Source organism: Acipenser ruthenus, chromosome 4, assembly GCF_902713425.1.
Source record: "Acipenser ruthenus chromosome 4, fAciRut3.2 maternal haplotype, whole genome shotgun sequence".
Classification (NCBI taxonomy): domain Eukaryota; kingdom Metazoa; phylum Chordata; class Actinopteri; order Acipenseriformes; family Acipenseridae; genus Acipenser; species Acipenser ruthenus.
This window is the reverse complement of record NC_081192.1, coordinates 93,553,857-93,574,170: the sequence shown is the minus strand read 5'-3', so window position 1 is coordinate 93,574,170 and position 20,314 is coordinate 93,553,857. Positions and strand designations below refer to the sequence as shown.

General features: G+C 38.8%; 1 protein-coding gene across 2 annotated transcripts in view; it reads right to left on the bottom strand.

The window, feature by feature from the left end:
• Positions 1-283: 283 nt before the first annotated feature.
• LOC117400356 (unconventional myosin-X-like) overlaps positions 284-20,314 on the bottom strand; it is a 101,986-nt gene continuing 81,955 nt past the window's right edge. For both annotated transcript variants that reach the window (XM_059023103.1, XM_059023104.1), the window contains 22 exons: positions 19,157-19,281; positions 18,470-18,584; positions 17,198-17,304; positions 15,851-16,069; positions 15,197-15,236; positions 14,184-15,062; positions 13,850-13,973; positions 12,856-13,099; positions 12,389-12,488; positions 9,798-9,887; positions 9,543-9,598; positions 8,986-9,128; positions 8,191-8,382; positions 7,782-7,939; positions 7,355-7,478; positions 5,925-6,222; positions 5,078-5,285; positions 4,487-4,623; positions 3,731-3,851; positions 2,821-3,276; positions 2,037-2,228; positions 284-1,740 (listed from right to left, as the gene is read on the bottom strand). In XM_059023103.1, the coding sequence (XP_058879086.1) occupies positions 1,627-1,740; positions 2,037-2,228; positions 2,821-3,276; positions 3,731-3,851; positions 4,487-4,623; positions 5,078-5,285; positions 5,925-6,222; positions 7,355-7,478; positions 7,782-7,939; positions 8,191-8,382; positions 8,986-9,128; positions 9,543-9,598; positions 9,798-9,887; positions 12,389-12,488; positions 12,856-13,099; positions 13,850-13,973; positions 14,184-15,062; positions 15,197-15,236; positions 15,851-16,069; positions 17,198-17,304; positions 18,470-18,584; positions 19,157-19,281 (4,242 nt within the window). In that variant the 3' untranslated portion in view covers positions 284-1,626. The remainder of the gene's footprint in view (positions 1,741-2,036; positions 2,229-2,820; positions 3,277-3,730; positions 3,852-4,486; positions 4,624-5,077; positions 5,286-5,924; positions 6,223-7,354; positions 7,479-7,781; positions 7,940-8,190; positions 8,383-8,985; positions 9,129-9,542; positions 9,599-9,797; positions 9,888-12,388; positions 12,489-12,855; positions 13,100-13,849; positions 13,974-14,183; positions 15,063-15,196; positions 15,237-15,850; positions 16,070-17,197; positions 17,305-18,469; positions 18,585-19,156; positions 19,282-20,314) is intronic.

Below are 20,314 nucleotides of genomic sequence, written 5' to 3'. Positions count from 1 at the left end.
TTTCTTCATTACAAACAGTTAAAGTGCATTGCTGAAATCATGTAACCAAAATGGTATCTGCACTGTGCAATTAGGTGGACATTCAATTCCATGTTCAGCCCCTTTTGCTTTTAATATTGTCTCTAGACCGTCAAAGGACATTCTGTGAGGTGTGCATGTTGACCTTGTGATAAAAGGATAGAGTGAGGTGGCATGCGTCTACCTGTTTGCTTTCACAGTTAATAGTGCACATGTTGTTATCTTTATAAGAAACTCATTACTAAAAAAAAGCAAAAAAAAGCACAACAGTAAACTTCATTTTATTTTGGACATTTGGGGAAAAAAAATATTTGCATCCTAACTTGTAACGTGTCAATTATTTATTCTGAATCTGTTCAGCCAATCAGGTGAACATTTACAAATGACAGGAGGCCATAATCTCAAGACTTTGGGTCCCAAGGATTCATTCAGTACTCCTGCCAGCAAATGATAACAGTACCATTCCTTCATATGAAGTGTAATTATTTTCTACAATATGAAACATTTATTTACCCATTTCTACAAAATGTATATGCATCATATTTTATACTAAAGGGGAAAATAGTCCGCCAGTCTGCCATTTTAATTACACTGAGACTACAAGTGGAATATTAAGAACTGTATTCTGTACCCGAGTCTCTTACACAAACAGAAAAGGTACACGTTACTATGGGACACCATGCATATTTATTTAATGGCTTGTTTGCTACACATTCTGAAATACAGAACACAGATAATACAGAGAATACAGAGCTGCTACAGTTTTTTTTGTTTTTTGCTGTAAAACATCTCATTTGGCAATCTATATTGTTTATCATTTTTGAAAAACAAGTTGATTTCATTGCAACATATGATTATTGGATTAATAGTCTGGTTGAAATACCTAAAATTCATATGTATTAAAATATGTACAGCCACATATATAAAACATTGCACGTTATCATCTTTGCAATAAAACATTTTTTAAAATATGGATTAAAACTCATGTACACATATATTACAAAAAAAGGCACAGAATTAATGAGGAATGAAATGTAATGCTTTTGTTAAGGAAGGCTGCCAGCAGCATTCCAAGACAGGCTGAAAGAGTGGGAGCAGGAGAATACCATCGTGCACACCAAAAAACACACACTGTAGCACATATCAGGTAGAATGAAGCCCTGCAGTCCTCCTTTGCCATTTGTCCTTAACCATACAAGTGCCCAGAGTTTAAAGCAGCCCCACTAAGCTTTTGTGTTTTCAGCTTAACTACTATATAAGGCACCTTAGTACTGCCTTATTGGCAGTGCATGATTTGTTTTAAATATTATTCAACATAGTAAAGCTTTGGAGGTTTACATAGGGGTAAATCACAAACAGTCTTTAGTCTTCAATAGCAGTATCTGCAAGTTAGTTGTAGCCAGAACGTTATGAATGGATTTCACAGATCAATCTTCTGTTACGAGTTAAAGCTAAAAAGTCATTGTAGGTTTCATCTTATTTTTGCTCTTCCGGGTTAATGGTTCTTGGAGGCTTGCAACAGCCAGTCTCTGCTTGTTCTTCAGCATCATGGGAAGCAGGTCTCCATTAGACCACCTGATTCGGTATCTCAGAAGCGGGCCGACGACCTCACCTGCTGCTGCTGCACTGGCTGCCCTGGCTGCCGAATGAACGTGGGGTGCTGTAACGCTTCTTTACAATCATACTGATGTAGGCTTTCATCAGCTTTGCAATGTCAACCACCTGGAAACAAAATGCAGTTCAATGTTAGTGTTTACATATATTTACAAGCGCTCGACTGCAAAAGTATACACATTTATTTAGCATTAACTGATTCAAATATGTGGCTAAAAGTGTTTTATTCTGAAAAATGTCAAATTTCACTACAAGCACTTTTATAGAAATGTTTCTTACTCTAACACAGAGATCTGGAATAAATCGACTGGAGTAATAAAGAGTCATTTATCAAGTGCATCTATCCAGTTCACGAAGTACTCCAGAAATACCCAGGGCTATGCATGGATGCGTATTTTCCATACCTGGATTGTTTCAAACAGCAACTCTCTGTCATCCACCACAATTTTGTATGTGTTTGAGAGCGGGGTTCCGAATGACAGAATGTGCTCATACTGGAAGATCTCCAGGGGCCTGGGCTCCCCTCGCTTGTAAATTGAAATCGCAGCACCGCTGACTCCCAGCCACAGGTCTTTTGGGAAGCCACCTTCCTTACACTGAAAATAAAGCAAAGCAAAATAATTATTTGGAAGCATTGAGATTGTTGCTCAAATAACAAAAGCACACCAAGTTAGAATGATCTCCCTACACATTTTGCCAATTGCCAATTTTCACAAGCAGTGTCTGATTATTTACTGACATAAATGAAGATTATAAACAGGCTGCATAATTCCCTGGTGAAACCAAATTTGTAGTGTTTAGTTTTGGTCTAAGTACAAACATTTTTTGAAAAGAGTCCAAAGAAGAACTAGACCAATCCCAAGTGCCAAGGAAATGGGATAGGAGGAGAGAACCGTTATGCGAGATGATTAGACAGTGTTTAAATTCATAAAAGGGGTCAACAAAGTCACTTTTTAGCACAGAACCAGGTGATTATTTGGAAGTTAAGTGTAGAAAGATTCAGGTACTTTTCAGCCTGGGAAAAGTGGAGTGGAAATGTATGGAATGGGTTGCCAAGTCATTCTGTTATTGCCAATCTATTGGAATCCTTCAAGAGCAGTCTGGATGCGGTTCTGGGATCGATTAGCTACTAGTAACCAGATGTGCTTTTTCTTCTGTTCTTATATACATTTTACATTGAGCTCTCACCTCCACGTTGAAAAGAGTGGAGCCATATCCAGGCCATTCCTTTACCAGTGCCATGTATTTAACCATGGCCTGCGCCTGAGTCATGGACTGCAGCTTCTTCCACTTGTCGATGATGTTGGTCTTGGCGGCGGTGATCTCCTCTTTCACCCACACATCCAGCATCTGCTCCTCCACCAGCTTCTGCTTGGTGATGGAGCCGCCGCGGAAGCTCCTGCGCAGGGTCCCCTCCAGGAAGCTGGAGCGCTTCCTCTCGCACCTGTCCTGGGTTGGGGTGAAGGTCTTGGTAGACTGGGTGATCCGTGCCTTCAGCCTCTCCATTGGGTATACCTCTTCCATCTCGGGCATTGTGGTGTGGGTGGTGAAGTCTCCTTGCACATATTGAAGCCGCAAGGCTGCCAAGAACTGGAGGGTCTCCTCTGGGGCTGGATAGTGCCCTCGGATGACAGCCTCATGAGCCTGCGGCAATGAAAAGCAGAGATAGAGCCTTAATGATCAGGTTTTCAATATGTCAATAAGACTGCAGGTTTATTAACCTCTTAAGTTACATTTCATTTTCATTTGGTGCATATTTGATAAGCAAAGTTTCTATCTAATCAGTCAATGCATGTCAGATATTTTCAATCTGTATATGTGCTATGAAAAAAGACAAGCACATACACATGAAGTCACGCCCGCCACTGGTGCATTCAAATGTTGGTATTGCAAGTTAATACTTTTCCTATGAGAATACTAGTATTTTGCCAATCTGGCTTCAGGTGGTTTTATACATAAATGACAAAAGAGAACTAATCTACCACAGACACAATCAGCCCTCTAAATAGTTATCCAAAAAAAATAAAAAAATAAAAAAGCTGTGGGTAATTCAACTAAAAAAGAAGTGCCATCAAGTAAGCTCTGTCTAAGCTCTTACCTGCTCAAACATAAAAGCAAATTCCACACTATCTTTAGGCACATTATCTGTGTCCAGGAAGCAGTAGAGTTTGAAATAGAATTTCCACTGATTACTGCTTTCCTCTGTGCTGGCTGCAAGCCTGAAAAAAAGTTAAACCACTTTTAGAGATCATACTGAAAACCAAAAATGCATTTAACATTCTAACATTAAATCATGACAGTAGCGGGAATATCTTTAGAAATTCTATGGATTACTATAAAACCAGTACCACCAGTTAGGTTTCCATTGGATCCTCAATGGCTAATTTAATGGCAACATATTTTTGGGTTTGAGTTATATGTCTTCAACCAAAAGACAGAAAAAGGTTATTTTAATTGACCCATGTCCTCCAAAGACAGCATGGACTAATTAAGCCAGCCTTGGTTCAATAGGCAAGGGCTGAAGAATGCAATACCATATAATTTTCTAGTTATTAAGAGTTAGGCGGGTCCACAGTGGTACAATACTACATTACTTGTAAATGTTTTTTAAACATTGCAATTACTTTAAATTAAACTATTGCTTAGATGGCATAAAACCATGACCAAAATCATACAAAATTGTATGTTAAGAATAAAAAAGATTAAGTAGTTTCTATTTCAGAACTAATATAAATTTACTAACATGTTTTGGTTTACAAGCACATTTAACAGCTGGTAATTTAAATATCTATACTGAGGTGTCCTCTTTCTATTGTCCCGTTGAAAGTCAATAAAATTCAGTTTTGTTGCTTACTTTTCAAACTTGGCTAGGATGTCGGCAACAATGGTCCTGCTTTCAATGGCTTTGTCAGTGGTGCCATTGTGCTCAAACAAAGCAAACATGTTCCTGCTGTCTTCCATTGCCAATCCACGCATCAGTTTCTCAACAATCTGAAGAAGCACAGCAAACATCTTATTAACTACTTTCTATACTCTGTTTGGCACACTATGTGCAATGATACAGAAAATGAAATATCAAAAGGGATAAATGTTAAGTTTAGCCCATTTAGCCTAATGTTTGCCTTCTGGTTGTCAAGATTCCCTGGGTGGTCAATACACACACATTGTAGTAATTAATGTGTTAACATCGTTCATTTATATAAATATGTATTTTTTAAGTTGAGCAGAAAATAGATATGTAAGACTCATGGAAAGTTACATGTTGAATCCCAGGTTCATTTAAACCAGCTAAAACTCTAATTCTAGTAAAGTTTGTTGAATTCTGGGAAGTTTTATAGACTTGATAAAATAAGAGACATGTTCACTCTTTTGATATTGAACTTCGACAGCAAATTACCCTTATGATTGATTTTGGCCACTGAGCAGGTTACACGATTCCTCTTACCTCTCCAGCAGATGTGTGGGAATTGATTGTGATTTTACAAGAGCCTCCACCATGACAGTAAACCGTACTTGTCATTTCTTCCCTACTGATCACAGCCTGGATTTCCTCCCGGGAGGGAACAAACTCCCTGGACTTGGTTTTCTTCAGTGACTCGCAGGTGAATGCTGCATACTTCTCCATCTCTGTGCCTGGGAATTGTTCTCGAACTCTAGAAACAAGAGAAATATTCATTTGAACATGATGTATATTTTTTGTCATGCTTTTCAAATGGTGTGCTTTATGCAGTAAGCGTGTTCGTTACAAACCCTGCTCTTGATCAGAAGATGGCTGAGGTTGCAATTGTTAAAAATGCACAGCTACACGCTATTCATTTTACATTTATATTTTATATTTGAATTGCTATTGAATGTTTTACAATACAGAGCTGTGCATATGGTTAGCAGCCAAGACACAATGTTAGATCTTCCCAAGGGAGACTGCGGACCAAATAAAAGCCTTTTAATGAATCCTCCCCTATCTGTACTACAATGTTTCAGTTCCCATTCAACTAGAATACTGCAGTACACATCTTTTAGAGTACTTGCTTTTTGAAATAGTGTTTATGTCATAGTACTAACAATATCCTTCCAGTACCACATTTCTGACCTTCTATCTGCTGACACATGCAACATTTTAACCAAATTAGAAAAGTGCATCAATTTGTAAAGATAGCATCTGACAGGTCTTTCCCTATAAAACACATTTTCTAAAGAGACACAGTTATGTATCCTATAAACTCTGCAGGATATAATGGTCTCCACCAGCTCACATGTGTTGTATCTAAGAAAGCAAGCCCCTTCTGCTGTACCTCTTGAGGTGGAACTTCAGGTACTTGAGTATGGTTCGAGACGGTACAAATGTGCAGCTTATGCAGGTTAGGATCTGCCAGTTGCGCAGGTTTCCTACACTCCCTGTGTTAGGAGTCTTGTTGGTCTGCTTAATGAGCTGGCAGTAGATCTCATCCCGCAGGGGTCGAAGGTCATGCCCCGTCTGCAAAATTCCTTGAATGATAGGAATGGGGTCGGGAACAGATTCGATCTGCTGGAGGGAGTTGAAAATCTTGATGGCTTCATCCTGTAGAGTTGTGTAGCCTTTGTCTTTCAGCACTGTGCAAGAAATAATTTCGAAACAGATTGATTTAGCCCAACGATACTGTAACAATTGCTAACCTAATTAGGAAAGAAAATCCCCGATTAAGGTGTGATTGCCTATAATTTCAATCACAAATAGATAAATCGGACACTGTATATGTTAAATACAAAACCCAAATATGACGTGTTTTTATTAGGAACAAAAATAATAAAAGATGGCTAGATGAATGAGATGGAAAAAGTAGAAAATAATAAAATATATTTTACAGATAGTCCAGAACTGTACTGCAGATCCTCTCCCTTTATAGGCAGGTGGTTTACAATAAACAAGTAGTTTTTTTGTGAGTGAACTCAACAAAGTCACTGTTTTCTTCTTGTACCTTAATTGTTGGTCTTTAGTTTCTCATCTGAGAAACCCAAAGCCATTAACTTAACAAATTCATTTTGCAGAGATGTTTCTAATACTCGCAAATTCTCACAAAATATTCCTTATAGGAATCAACACAGAGGAGCACTCTCCCCCTTTGTGTTTGTATTCAGTTACAGAAAAAGGCTGGCTACCCCTAAAGGATCCAGTTCCTGAGCATAAAACAAGCAGCAGAGACCAAGTCCTTATCTGGAACGAACGGGAATCCGCAGGGGGATAGAAAAGGCAGAAGGCTGAAGTCGAGGCTCAATTATGAACAGACCAGAAATTTCTTGTTCTTTCTAGTATTTTTCCACAGCAGCTTCATTACGTAAATCCCCCTGCTTACCAGACAACACACCATAGATCTAATTCCTTTAGCTGTCCCATACATTTTCACAGAAGATTTACTCCTTCATACCATGCTGTCCTTTGAATTTAACTGAGAATCCAACTTCCTAAAAGTTTTCAGATTCCAGTTTCACATTCACATTATAAAATAAACGCTGTCTTAATAACACGTTAGTTTCATAAAGCAATGTTTATATGTCAATTTCTAATCCCGGCCATTTCACTGACTCACTGTGTGACCCTGAGTAAGTCACTTAACCTCCTTGTGCTCCGTCTTTCGGGTGAGACGTTGTAAGTGACTCTGCAGCTGATGCACAGTTCACACACCCTAATCTCTGTGAGTCGCTTTGGATAACGGCGTCTGCTAAATAAACAAATAATAATGCTCACAGTTTAGGTGTATGTCCCCATAGGGCAATGGAAGGAGTGGCGAGTGCAAAGCATGGTGAGTGTAACGAAGAATTGGGTTTCTCTTGTATATTTGCTCCACAACTTCAGTATTCAAGCAGTTTTCCTAAAATTTGAGAAAATAAAGTAGTTTTAAAATAATAATAATAATAATAATAATAATAATAATAATAACCAGTTATGACCTGAAACACTGTATAAAAACCAAAATAGATAAATTGACATTTACACTTTTTCTTTTAAAAACTCAACTTTTCTGAGCAGTGTTAACTATACATTACACAAGGCTTTTTGCCATGATCATTTGGTTACAGTTTTGGGGCTTTGTTTGCTTACTGATAGAATCAACGGTCATACTGGAACCCAAACAGCTATTCTGACACTTTTTGATTTTCAGAACAGCCCTTACCTTGATGTCTTGAATGAGTTGCTGCGTTGGTGTGTCAATGGGTACCTTGGTATCAATGACATTCTGGATGGCACTTGACCACCTGGTTGCTTCATTCAGCAGTTTTGTATAGAGGCGGTAGCAGTGCTTGCGCCCATAGACAGTGACATTCCAATAACCTGCAGTCATTACACACACACACACACACACACACAGAGGAATAGAGAAAGAGAGATCTTACATTTAGTTAGTTTACAACAATACTGGTGATACAGAATAATATTTTCACTAGGCATGTAATTACTTCAATGTAAGGTTAAATGTTAATTATGTAAAGCTGTTATGTAAAGCTTAATTTAATAAAATAAACACAAAGTAAAAAGACGCTATTAAAACCAAGAACTGTTCAAAATGTAATTGATGGTCTTGCCTGTTTCTTTGAAGGTCTTTTCATCAGGCGGCACCGCAGAGCAGAGGCTGTTGAGCACCAGAGTGCCCAGTTTAAGCGCGTTTCTCTCCGAGCTCTTGTAGTAATCCAGAGAGTTGTGTGTCAGCACAAACCAGCGCTTCTTTAGCTTCATCGAAGCTTTTGTGCTGTTCTTCATCTCTTTGTGCAGCCATCCTGCAGATCAGTAAAGTGTTACTATAGCACTTGGAAAAGAAAAGGCGCTGCCAACAGTTCCTAGTTTCAAGAGGAACTCTCATTGGATTGGAATTTATCAATAGATATGACTGAATGTGAAGCTGCCTGAACTTCTGGCTCTTGAAAGAACCGCTAGAATGTTAATTAAGGTAAAATAATTATTTTAAATTTAACCTACTCTGGTAGCAAAAGCAAAAGGGTGCAGGAAACTTGATGTGGAAGAGATCTACATAAAAAAAATCTGGTAACAATCAGGAGATACCTCATTTAATAGCATAAAGAATAGACTTAACAAAATACTGTATTGTCAAGTCAAGTGAAAAATTGAACAAGAAAATGAATGTGATTAACAAATGAGAACTCCATAACTGCAGCTTACCTGGGGAAGATTTCACAATAAATAAATTCATGCAAATACCTTATGCACTGCATTTGACACTATAGTTTAAAATTATATTTTTAATAGTAAATGTTTTTTTTGTTTTTTTTATTTGATTTGCCTGCTATTGTTAATCAAATGGATTGTCCACCTGCTGTTGTATCTCAGCTGCAGTGATGGGCATTACGGGTCACTCTGCTTACCTCTCACTAGGAACTCCTGTCCTTCAACTCTGGTATCCCCCTTTGATCTTTGCAGGAGTGTAATCCAGTGATGCATCTCCTCTGGGGTGTCTGCGTTGCAGTGTAGGACACGGTTGGTCGTTATGATCACAAAAGAGTTGGGTCTAGATAGGGAGCAAATGCAAACCGCATGGAAAAAACCATTAATCCTTGAATAAATATTTGGATTCTGTTTACACAACAGCGACGTGTAAGAACGTCCTTTTATTTACTACCAACATCTATAAACTGTACAGTCTGTGTTTACTGATGCTGTTGTCTTTTTGTCACAGATTGTACAGCAACCAGTAGAAACCTGTGGATTGTCTATATATTTATTAGGAATAGTTAGGAATAGATTGTCTATATATTTATTAAGAATTGTTTGTACACGTTTTCACCATTAAGAATTTTTTTCTTTCAAAATAATTGGTGTTCATATTTAGTTTGGGTTACAGACCCCTCAATAGCCCCATATTTATGAAAAATAAAACGGTTTGTAAAATGTTAACCACATAGACTCCCATTTTAACCCTTACCTCTCTGGATTGTCAAAAGCACACACTGAATCAATTAGTCCTACATCAATCGTACCCTAGGCAAAATCAAAAATCAAATATTAGGAAAATACAAACTGAAAACATATTAATATAACTTGATCATACATACAGTCGAAAAATGTACAACATGCTGAATAAATATTTCCAATAAACCTTCCATGCTGTTTTAAGCCAGTTAGTCTTTCCAGAATTCAGTTTGTAATTCGGCTCAAATGATTACAAATCTAGACTTACCACTGCATTCTGTGGGTTGGCTTGTTCATCATGCATTTCACGAATCTCCTGCTCTGTGGATCCGTGGACCTGGCTCAGGACACTGAACCACTGGCTGCAATGATAAAAGTGGAGAAAATCCAACTATGACGTCACAAATCTCAGATTGGCATTGCCCTCATCTGGACCAATGGCTTTCTGTGCACGTCTAGTGCAGCATGGGGAGTAAACAGATTCCTTTCACAGCTTGTGGCTAAAAGCAAACGTGCCAGTTGTATGACAAAGCCACTTATATGTACCAGTTTCAGAAAAAGAGAACCAAACCAAAAGAGCTGAAACCTACACATTCCTGGTGGCACTGCATTCAGCCACACAAGCAGATCCACACTGAACTGAAGACTAACAACCAGTGCAAATAATTAAAAAATATGTTTTTCAGCATGGGTGGTTAAAGTAATTTACAGATTCTTTATTTATGTACTTAACTTAAGTATAATATACATGTGACATTTGTTACATTTTGTTAAATTATTTTAAGGAAAGTTTAGTTTTAATTGTCAGAATAATTGGCAAATGTGTAAGAACATTCCACAGCAGTGCGGCTCTTTGCATTTCAATTTATTTGAAGTTTCTCAGTGCCTCATCTTATGAAATACAATGCCAGTCAAGTATTTAAAACGTTATTCATATTACATTTTTGTTATAGATGGGGTCGTGGTACAAACTGTTGGACTGATGAATATCCTTGGCTGATAAACAAAACAAACACACTGTATACTGTTATAACATTCAGTCTGCACCTGAACATAAACTCGGTGACAAAAGAACATGTCTAGGCACGTTTAACCTCCAACTGTATTAAGCTGTTGAACGTATTATGAAACAGAATGTGCATGGAATGTGAAATTGGCACATTTAAGATTAAGTTTGGCAGGTGTTTTGTGTACTGTATATCCAAACAGTCAGCACAACACATAACACTGACAGAAAAATTAGAAGTTCATCTTCCTTGTCATTAGAGAATGCTGTATATAATTCCAGGTAGTATAAGGGTGTGAAGTGAGTTTAAAAAATAAAAAAATAAAAATACCAGTTCAGTTTAGGGTGGAAATGTCAAGATGGTTGAAATAGGATTGCCACCTAAGGAGTAGACACACACAGATTCATCCCTGTCAGAAAATCTGTGAGTGCAGAAAACCCAGAGGTGCATATGGTAGCGTCTGTCTCACTCCTTCTTTCTCTCAGAAGTGTGCAATGGAATCTGGACTGGGAGTAACAGCACGACAGACTGGTGCTGACTGTACAGGAGTAAAGGCTCAATTGAAAAATCAATATAGCCAAGCAAAGTACAGAACATACCCCATTCCGTATTACCTTGAAACAAGACTTTCACTATCAAATAAGGAACAGTTCTGTAAAATACAGAACAGGTTTAAAGCAAGTTCATGAAATATCCTACATTTCATTAAGCCAGCATATATACCGGTATTGGATTACTAAAACACCAGCAGGATTATAAGGGCAGCAATATTGATATCCATCACTGTTCAGAACATTGCAATTAATACTCCCCTATGTGATGCACAGTCTGGTAGCAAGGTATCCTACATCTATAAAAGAACATTCCTACAAGGGACAGTCTTTTCCGTACTCAGACTTTCTTTGCATTTCAGTGCAAATTAAAATCTGGGGCAATTTCACAATCTCTGTGTGTTTTTCTGTGTGTCTGTCTCACCTAGCTGCTAAACAGCTTCCCTGGGTGCTGTGTAATCAGTTCAAATATACACAGGTCTGTGATGTCCCTTTAAAAGTTATATTGAGCTGACTCCATTTCTTAATTAAACTCTTGGAAAAACACTGATTGTGAAACAAGATCACTTTTGTTTTCTCCCCTGTAACTTGAATGAGACTATGATAATGTAAACAAGAAAAACAAAAACAAAAAAAAAGGCAGCTCCTTATTTTTAATTCAAACCGAACACAAAATGCAAGTTCAGTTAAATTGCTTTTCCCGGACTTAAAATCTTAATGACTTATTGCAAAAAATGTCACAACCTGTTTAGCAAATAATAGTTTCTTCTTAATTACGATTTAATTAAATCAACTTGGTTTGAATCAAAAATAAGGAGCTGCCTTTTTTAACATTATCAATGAAACAGAATCATCATCTCAATCAAGATTATTATTATTATTATTTGTTTATTTAGCAGACGCCTTTATCCAAGGCGACTTACAGAGACTAGGGTGTGTGAACTATGCATCAGCTGCAGAGTCACTTACAACTACGTCTCACCCGAAAGACGGAGCACAAGAAGGTTAAGTGACTTGCTCGGGGTCACACAATGAGTCAGTGGCTGAACCCGGATTTGAACTGGGATCCCCTGGTTACAAGCCCTATTCTTTAACCACTGATCCACACAGCCTCCTGTGAACTTCTTTCACAATCAACACTTTTCCAAGAGTTTAATTGAATGGAGTTGGCTCAAAAAAAGGGACATCAAATGATTGAAAATAAAAACCAAAAACGAATTAGATGTCAAGAGACATCAGACCCTTAATGTGCAATGCAATTCATTATTAAGGTAATATTTAGTAAAACAGGGAATCTTCACTTGCCTTGCATCTTCAGCAGTTTCTGCAATCAGGTGGTATGTGCGTTCTGGCATTACTACATCAATTCCATTCTCTTTCCCGGTATTGTCAATAATTTCCCTATAAATAAGAGGGCGAGAAATTCTATTAGAGAATAACAAGGTAGTGGCCAAATATACTGTGACATCACTTACCCTGGATGTATTAGCTAACTATTAGATCTTCTAGTACTGTGCATGTGCATCCGGTGCACTCAAAACTGGTGCACTCATTTCATCCTTCTATCACCCCCTCATTCAAAATTCTGTGAGGGTCTCCCCTAAATGGCACTTTCTCATGCTACTGGCTTGTGTGCAGCCTTCCATTATACAAAGGAATAGACTGTAGACACAGAAATAGGTATGGACTGAAAACACCTATTTCAATTACTAAATTAAAAGATGAATGTGAGATTTCAAAGAACTCTGTGTTTCTTTTCAGCACGTACTTTGCAGCCCGCATGTCAAGAGTGCCCTTCAGCTTCTCCTCTCCGTCGTTCTCAAAGTACATGAGCTTGGTCTGGCGCAGGACGAACCAGCGCCTCTTCCAGTTCCGTCTGGAAAGCGTTGAGGAGCCGCCACCTTTCTTGTGCAGCCAGCCCTGCTTCAAGGCTTCCTGCTTGGAGCGGAACCACAGGAACGTTTCATCCTTTAAGACACACCAGCGCCTCTTCCATATGTTCATCAGACCCCCTAGCAGAAGGGACAGGAGGACAAATGTAGCTTTCATGTGAGAAACAATTAAAAAAAAAACTGATTTAGGAACAATACGACATTAATGCAGAGCAACATTATCACTTTTTACTCAAGTTAACCAAAGGCCCTTCTCCAACGTTGGGGCTCCTAACTGGCAGAAGGAATGCACTTTTACAACCCTTGACTTTATAGAACACCACTTCTATTTAGCACACAGTTCTTTTTTGTTTTGTTTTGTGTCCTTCAGGACATTCCAGAAGCACTTCCAGCAGAATTGTGAGAGAAGCCTTGGGATAAAAACAGAGTACAAGAGAATAAAACAATAATAGCATTGTGCTCCATTTGACAGGGCTGATTAGTTCTTTGCACGCTATGGCAAAGTTAATATAGGATTCAGTAATCCAAGCTAGGTTCCAAATTAGCAACCATGGGGAAAAATATATTCTCTTTGTGTGTGTTTTAGTTTTAGAAAGTCAAAACTGTGATTGACAGGTACAGATTTATGGTAAAATGTAAGTATGTCATAAGCTACAGTGTTTCACATTTTGCTGCATGTGATTAAAAAAAAAATAAGTATATGTATGGGGTGGGTTACGGGGGTACCAAAAGTGACGGGAAAAGGATTGAACAGGCATTCCAAGAACCTATATTCAAAACATGAAGACTCATTCCTACACCCAAAGCTGCTTTTGATAATCTCATGCCTATGTTACTGCCTTGTGACCACAACATTCTAACTGTATTCACCTTTGATGAAAAGGAAGCTGTGGAAATAGGGAAGGCTGACACAGCTGTAGACAGAGTCTCTGCGGTAAGAAAGCTCATCATCTGTGTCAAACCTGCTGTCAAAGTCGTCTTCGCTGTCTTCAAACTGTGAAACAAAGCACTAGGTTAGTAACGAAACACCCTGTCCTCCTCACATACACATGTACAAAATGACATATTTCCAACTGGAAAATACATTTTAACAATTCACTTTTCATTAGAAAAAAAAGGAGGTCTATCCCAAAAAGGAAATACTGGATAATGAAAAAAGTGATTGGACTTTATTGTAAATCAACTGAACAAATGTATTACTCACTGAAGACTGTGCTCCTTCTGAGCTGAAGTGATAAGCTCCAGAGCTGTTGTAGGTCCCCACAGAGAAACGGTAATCCGAAGACCACTGGCCACTGCGGGGGTTGGAGAATGTCATGCTGCTGCCAGAGGCAATAGCCCCATCATCATAGTCATCCTGGTCATAGTCAGAGTCTTCATTGGGTGGGATAAGCTCCACAGAGTCCTGGGGACTGCCACTCATGTTGTCACCAATGCAGTAAGCCAAATCCTTGCTGGCAGACATGTTCACGTTGAGAGAGTCTTGGATAGGAAGAAGCAGAGCTGTGATGGCAGGATTGGGGAGGGTGGTAATCACTGTGTCATTTATGTAGGGGTCCTCCTCTGAGGAATCATCACTTGTCCTAATACCGCTGGTCCTCTGGTCTGAATGACCATGCTCACTGGAGCTGGGTGAATCTTTGAAGGCATCATCGTCTGCTTCAAAGCCCTCATCCACCTCCTCCTCTGGGTTGGGCTGGCTGAAGTTGAAGTTCGGTTTATCCATGCTGACAGCTTCTCCACTGCCCACGGAGAGGCAGCTCTCGATGTTGCGCACACACTCGTCAATCTCGTCAAAGTTCAGGGACTCCAGGAATTCCTGGGCAGCCCGGCAAGCCTCCTCCTCAAGGCGCCTCAGCTCGTCATCACGGAGCAGCTGCAGCCGCTGGAGGGAGGCCTCAGTCAGAGAGAGCTCCTGCTGCTCCTTCTTGCGCTGCAGGTCCTGAATCTCTCGCTCCAGTCTCAGGATCTCCTCCACCTGGGTGGTGTCCTGAGGCTTTTCCCCGGCCTGGCTGTGCTCCATTTCTTCTTCTTGAGCTTTTAGGAGGGCTGCCAGCTCCTGCTGTTTACGGGCTTCCTCAGCCTGCATTTCAAAGGAATTCATTCTGATTAATATCCAGTGGACAGTTTTTAAACCGCAGTAAAATTTCAAGCCAATCAAGATAAATTATTTTGTCTTCCTGGCTTTAAACATTACAACCACTTAAAAAATCATACCTGCTGTGCAAGGCGTTCAACTTCCAATCTTTGTTTTTCTCTGTAAAAGAAGGATTTCACAGTGAGGTTTTAGAAGATCTTCAATGGATGCCAAGTCATGTATTTTTCTCACTCTACTTTATTTTTTTTTTTTTTAATAAATGTAGTCCTTGCCAATTACTTTTATTATTTTCTCCCAACTTAGAATGGCCAATTATTTTTTAAGCTCAGCTCACCTGCGCTGACTCGGGAGGGCGAAGACGAACACACACTGTCCTCCGAAGCGTGTGCCGTCAGCCGACCGCTTTTTCCACACTGCGGACTCACCATGCAGCCACCCAAGATCTACAGGGTCGAAGGATAATGCAGCTCTCGGGCAGCTTACAGGAAAGCCCGCAGGCACCCGGCCAGACTACAGGGGTCGCTGGTGCGTGGTGAGCCGAGGACACCCTGGCCGACCTAACCCTCCCTCCCCCAGGGCGACGCTCGGCCAATTGTGCGCCGCCCCCTGGGAGCTCCCGTCCACGGTCGGCTGTGGAATAGCCTGGACTTGAACTCGCGACGTCCAGACTATAGAGCGCATCCTGCACTCCAGGTCGAGCGCCTTTACTGGATGCGCCACTCGGGAGCCCACTCACCTCTACTTTTTTGTTTGAAATACACCCCCAACATTACCTTTCTTCCTCTTCCTCTCTTCTCTTGCACTCCTCCTCTTCCTTCCTTTGTCTCTCTTCAAGCAACTGGCTGTAGATCTTGCGTGCCAGCTTTCCTCGCACTTGCTTCTGTAAGGTTACGGCAGCTTTGCGGAGGTGGAGGAACCTTCTCCTCCAGAAGAAAGCCCGATAGTTCTTCTGAATCACCACAATGCACTGCAGGACCTTTCGATACTGCTTCCTAGGTTACAGATAGAGAAAGTAAGAATTTCAATTTAAAAGCGAGCACTACATTTTAAAATCGAAGTTACTTTGAAATAAATAGATATTAAATGTTCAAGTACTGTAAAATAATGAGTTTTAAACAGCTGCACCAAAATAGCTTTAAATATTTTATACAAAAATAAATCTAGTAATAGTTAAACTAAATTTGAAAAATTCAATGTTTTATTCTCTGACGTCAGAGTCTGGTTGAATTGGGATGTGGCTAAAGCATTTTTGTGGTCTTACCTCTAGAGTAATTATAAAAATAACAATTACGGCATTAAATATTTCAAACTGTTCAGTGGCTGTTAAATTTGTTGTCTGAACAAAACATAAAAAATGCCCTAATTGTGCAAACCATTATTCAACAGTCATTTTAACTTACTGAAAGAATTGAAAAACAAACAGATGGGCTGCAGCTGATACATAATGCATGGAAAGAACACACCACATAAATCAATTTGGCATTATATCTCTGTCACCTGCTTTTTATTGTTCTTTTAATTTTGTTTATTTAACTCTGTCACTTCCCCTTCTTTGTCCTCGTGACCTTTCTTGTAGTTGCTTTGTTTGCACCATTACAAAAACTATTTAATCAGGCTTGCACAAGGCCATATTATGGGGTCTAGTTTGTATGACCTGCCTCAATATAAATGATCTTTTTAGAACAAAACCAATCAAACAGTCATAAGTAATCTATGACTACAGAACAGACAAGGGGACCTGATACAGCTCAGAGCTAGACCTCAAAACAACATGATTTGTCCCCCTTTTTAACAAATATAATGGAAATGCACGTTGGTTGAGTAGACTGTCTGTGGGTATACAGCAACAGAATGCAAGGCAAATTCCAAAATGAGACCAAGATAAAAAATAGGATATTGAATACAACAAAGTTTTTCAAAGCTGTACATTTCAAAAATTGTTGCACAAATATATACACCATACAAATATAAATGTAAGGCTGCAGTACAACGGGGGTAAATGTTTTTGATAGCAATTAAGTCTAAATGTGTAATTATCTTATTTTTCTGCATAATTTTATTGCTTGAATAGGTGGATGAAGAAAGCCATTAAAGCTTAATTCATTAATATTTCTACTTACCTTGCCATGTAACCCATTATACGAGCTTGGATGATCATGGCTGCTTTGTAAACTTCAACTTCACGCTGTTTTTCCAGCTTGTGTTCGAGGGATTCCCGAAGAAAGACCTGGAGTTAAATAAAAAATAAATAAATCTGTTTGTCTCTTATCATGTACGTTTTGATGCATGCCTGGTTGAAGTAACAACGTGTGATCTGTCAACCGCTGTTGAAAGCAGCCTGAACTGTCAGCTTCTGATGGTTCTTTGCTCTCAGGCACACAGCTGTTTCTAGTTGATAGTAAAGATTTTCCTTATTGCTGCAAGGGTTAAGCAGATTTTCAGTTCTAGATGACAGGACACAAATGGAATTGTCTGATGCAGTGAAAGTGATAACTGAAGCAGCAGTATGGATATGTGTCTCAAATGTGTTTCTGTTAGAAAGTAATTAGGATCGAAACTGTGATGAAAACTATCCTGTCCTATCACAAATTAATTCCTTAAGAAGCTGTCAACACTTCTGGTCGGCTGTCTGATGGAAATATGACATTTTTGTGTGTATAACGCTTGTCTTTTGTTATTTTTTAAATTGTTTTTGTTATCAATTGCAAGCCTAAAATAATTCAAATTGATCAGGATCAGGCTAACTATATTATACTGTATGCATATACTATTAACATGTTCATTGAGTAAAATAGAGTTAACTTATACATTAATCTTTTCAGGGAATGAAACACTCTGTTTTATAATATAATTAATGATTCCATTATCTATACTCCCCGCTGTTATCTGGTTAGAATACAATTGATTTTATTAGCATGGTCCCCTACTTGGCAAGCACCTCCAGCTGTGTCACACGGTCCATTGTGACTCCTGTCAGTTTTAATTAGAGTAAACTGGGACATATGCCTTTCTTAGGCTGTTCTGCATAAGTACATTTTGCAGAGTCTACACAATGGTCTACAGAAAGTCTAAAGTAAATTCACCACCAAGGACCAAATGGGTGTTCTTTTAAATGTAAGTAACACCAGCACACATTAACTGGATATCACCAGGTAACACAAACACAAAATACATATTATAAAACAAAAGCATAATGGCTTTTAAGCTTACTAACGCCATACAGTGTAGAATAGATAGTTAACTTAATATGGTACAATTATACATGAAATGATGAAAGAGGGTATAATACAATTATGTGTGGATCCTTCCACCGTATCCAGCTTCTTGTATTGGTGACCATACTTGCCTATGTTCTTCTATTTCACTTGCAAGAAACCCAGAGATACACTTACCTTTGTCTTCCCTAGTTGCCACTCAGCACTTGTGCTGTCATATGTATGAAGCAGACTTCTACATTTCTCCTTCACATCTTCAGGAACTGTCATGTTTTTCATCAATACTTTGTATCTAAAATTGAGTGCAGAAGTATGTCATTTTAACATGTAGGTGCCCTCATAAGCTGTTAAAGCCAGAATATTCTGTCTGGTGAACTTTAACTTGTCCACTTACTCCCTGGCTAGTCACTTAGGAACTGGCAGTAAAAATAATGGATACAATGTGTCTCTATATGCGGTTTGTTATAAAGGCTTTTACACTAAAGTTTGAACATGAAAGCATTGCGCCCTAACTTGAGCTCATCAGCTCCTCATCAATTTTTTTTAAACATTAAAAACCCTTATTATTAAAACAGCAGTGAACATTTTTGAATACCTGACTGAAGATTGTAAGGTCTATCCCAACATACGTGTTGAAAAGAACATTGACTGGTGCAAGGCAGATTGATTATCCATCCAAAATTTTCAATTAGTTTTCAGACTTAAGGTAATGTGGCCTTCAAATCGATAAACGTAATCCTTTCCCTATAGAAAACACACTAAGAGAAGGCAGTGGTCTTTGCTAGTATTCAGGGATTGTGTTGTGAAAGTGTCTCTCTTTTCTGGTGACACTTCAAGTCAAAGGGTTTAAATGAAATAAATTACCTTGTGTAAAAGTCTAGGAAGTTTCTCCGGACAGGAAATCCAGCCCGTCGTATCCTCACGGTCTCCAGCATTCCAGAATACCTCAATTGGTTTAGTACCACTGATTGGTCAAACTGGTCTGGCATCTAAATAATATTACAAAAAAAAAAAAAACACGTCTGTCAATCCATTTATGTCTTTTATTGTAACAAACGTATATCATTTTCATGGGTTTGTCATTTAAACTTATATTTTAATTTCAAAAGAGGCCTTGTTCACAGTCGGGCAGTGGGGACTAATCTTATTGATTGTATTTTGTCCAAACCAGGATTACTTTATTACCTCTTCCCTAATTTAGCACATCGCATTTGACCAGCCAAAACCATGATGTGCGTGCACATTACAATGGGGCAATGTATTATCGTGGGGCCATAAGTTTGGTTTGTGGCCTTACAGATCTGGGTGCAAAAGAATATTAACCCTGGTGGGCGTTTGCGATAGAATACCCCCTTTTTTCTGTTGGGCGAATTTAAAGAAGTAGGGTACTGTTACTGCAAGACAGCCACAGATTTGTCTCTGTATAACCCAGTACAGTACATGACATTTAAACATGGACTTGAAGAGTCATACACAATAAGTAGCCTACATTAAGTAGCTGTCTGGAATTAAAGGCCAGATATGGAATTTGCATAACTGTTGTGCACATAATGTCCAATGATTGCCACCATAAAACAGTCTGTCAGAAAGCTGCCTTTTGAAATGGTTGCAATTGTTGCATTCTTTCCATTCATATTTTGATTCCTACGTTATGCGATCACTCAGGCAAACAAAGGGATTTGGCATTTGAATCAGGATGACAGAGGACCTTTGTCTGGGGGGGGGGTATGCTACTCCCAGGAGAAAACCAACTCTTGCTGTCAGTTACTGTCACCTTTCCATAGTCTCAAAAGAATAAGTTACAGCTTTCAGGAAAACAAAAATATCTTTTATCTATTAAATGTTTTATTTTCTATCACAGAATGAGACAGAGTCAATTAAATTGTTACCATCACTTAATACAAAGTGTTTTGGATAAATATACTTATTCCATGTGACAGATTACAGAGGAATATTCTTAATCCCACCTCTAATCCTTGCAAACAAAAAAAATGTATAACAAAATATGGCTTTTTTTCAAAG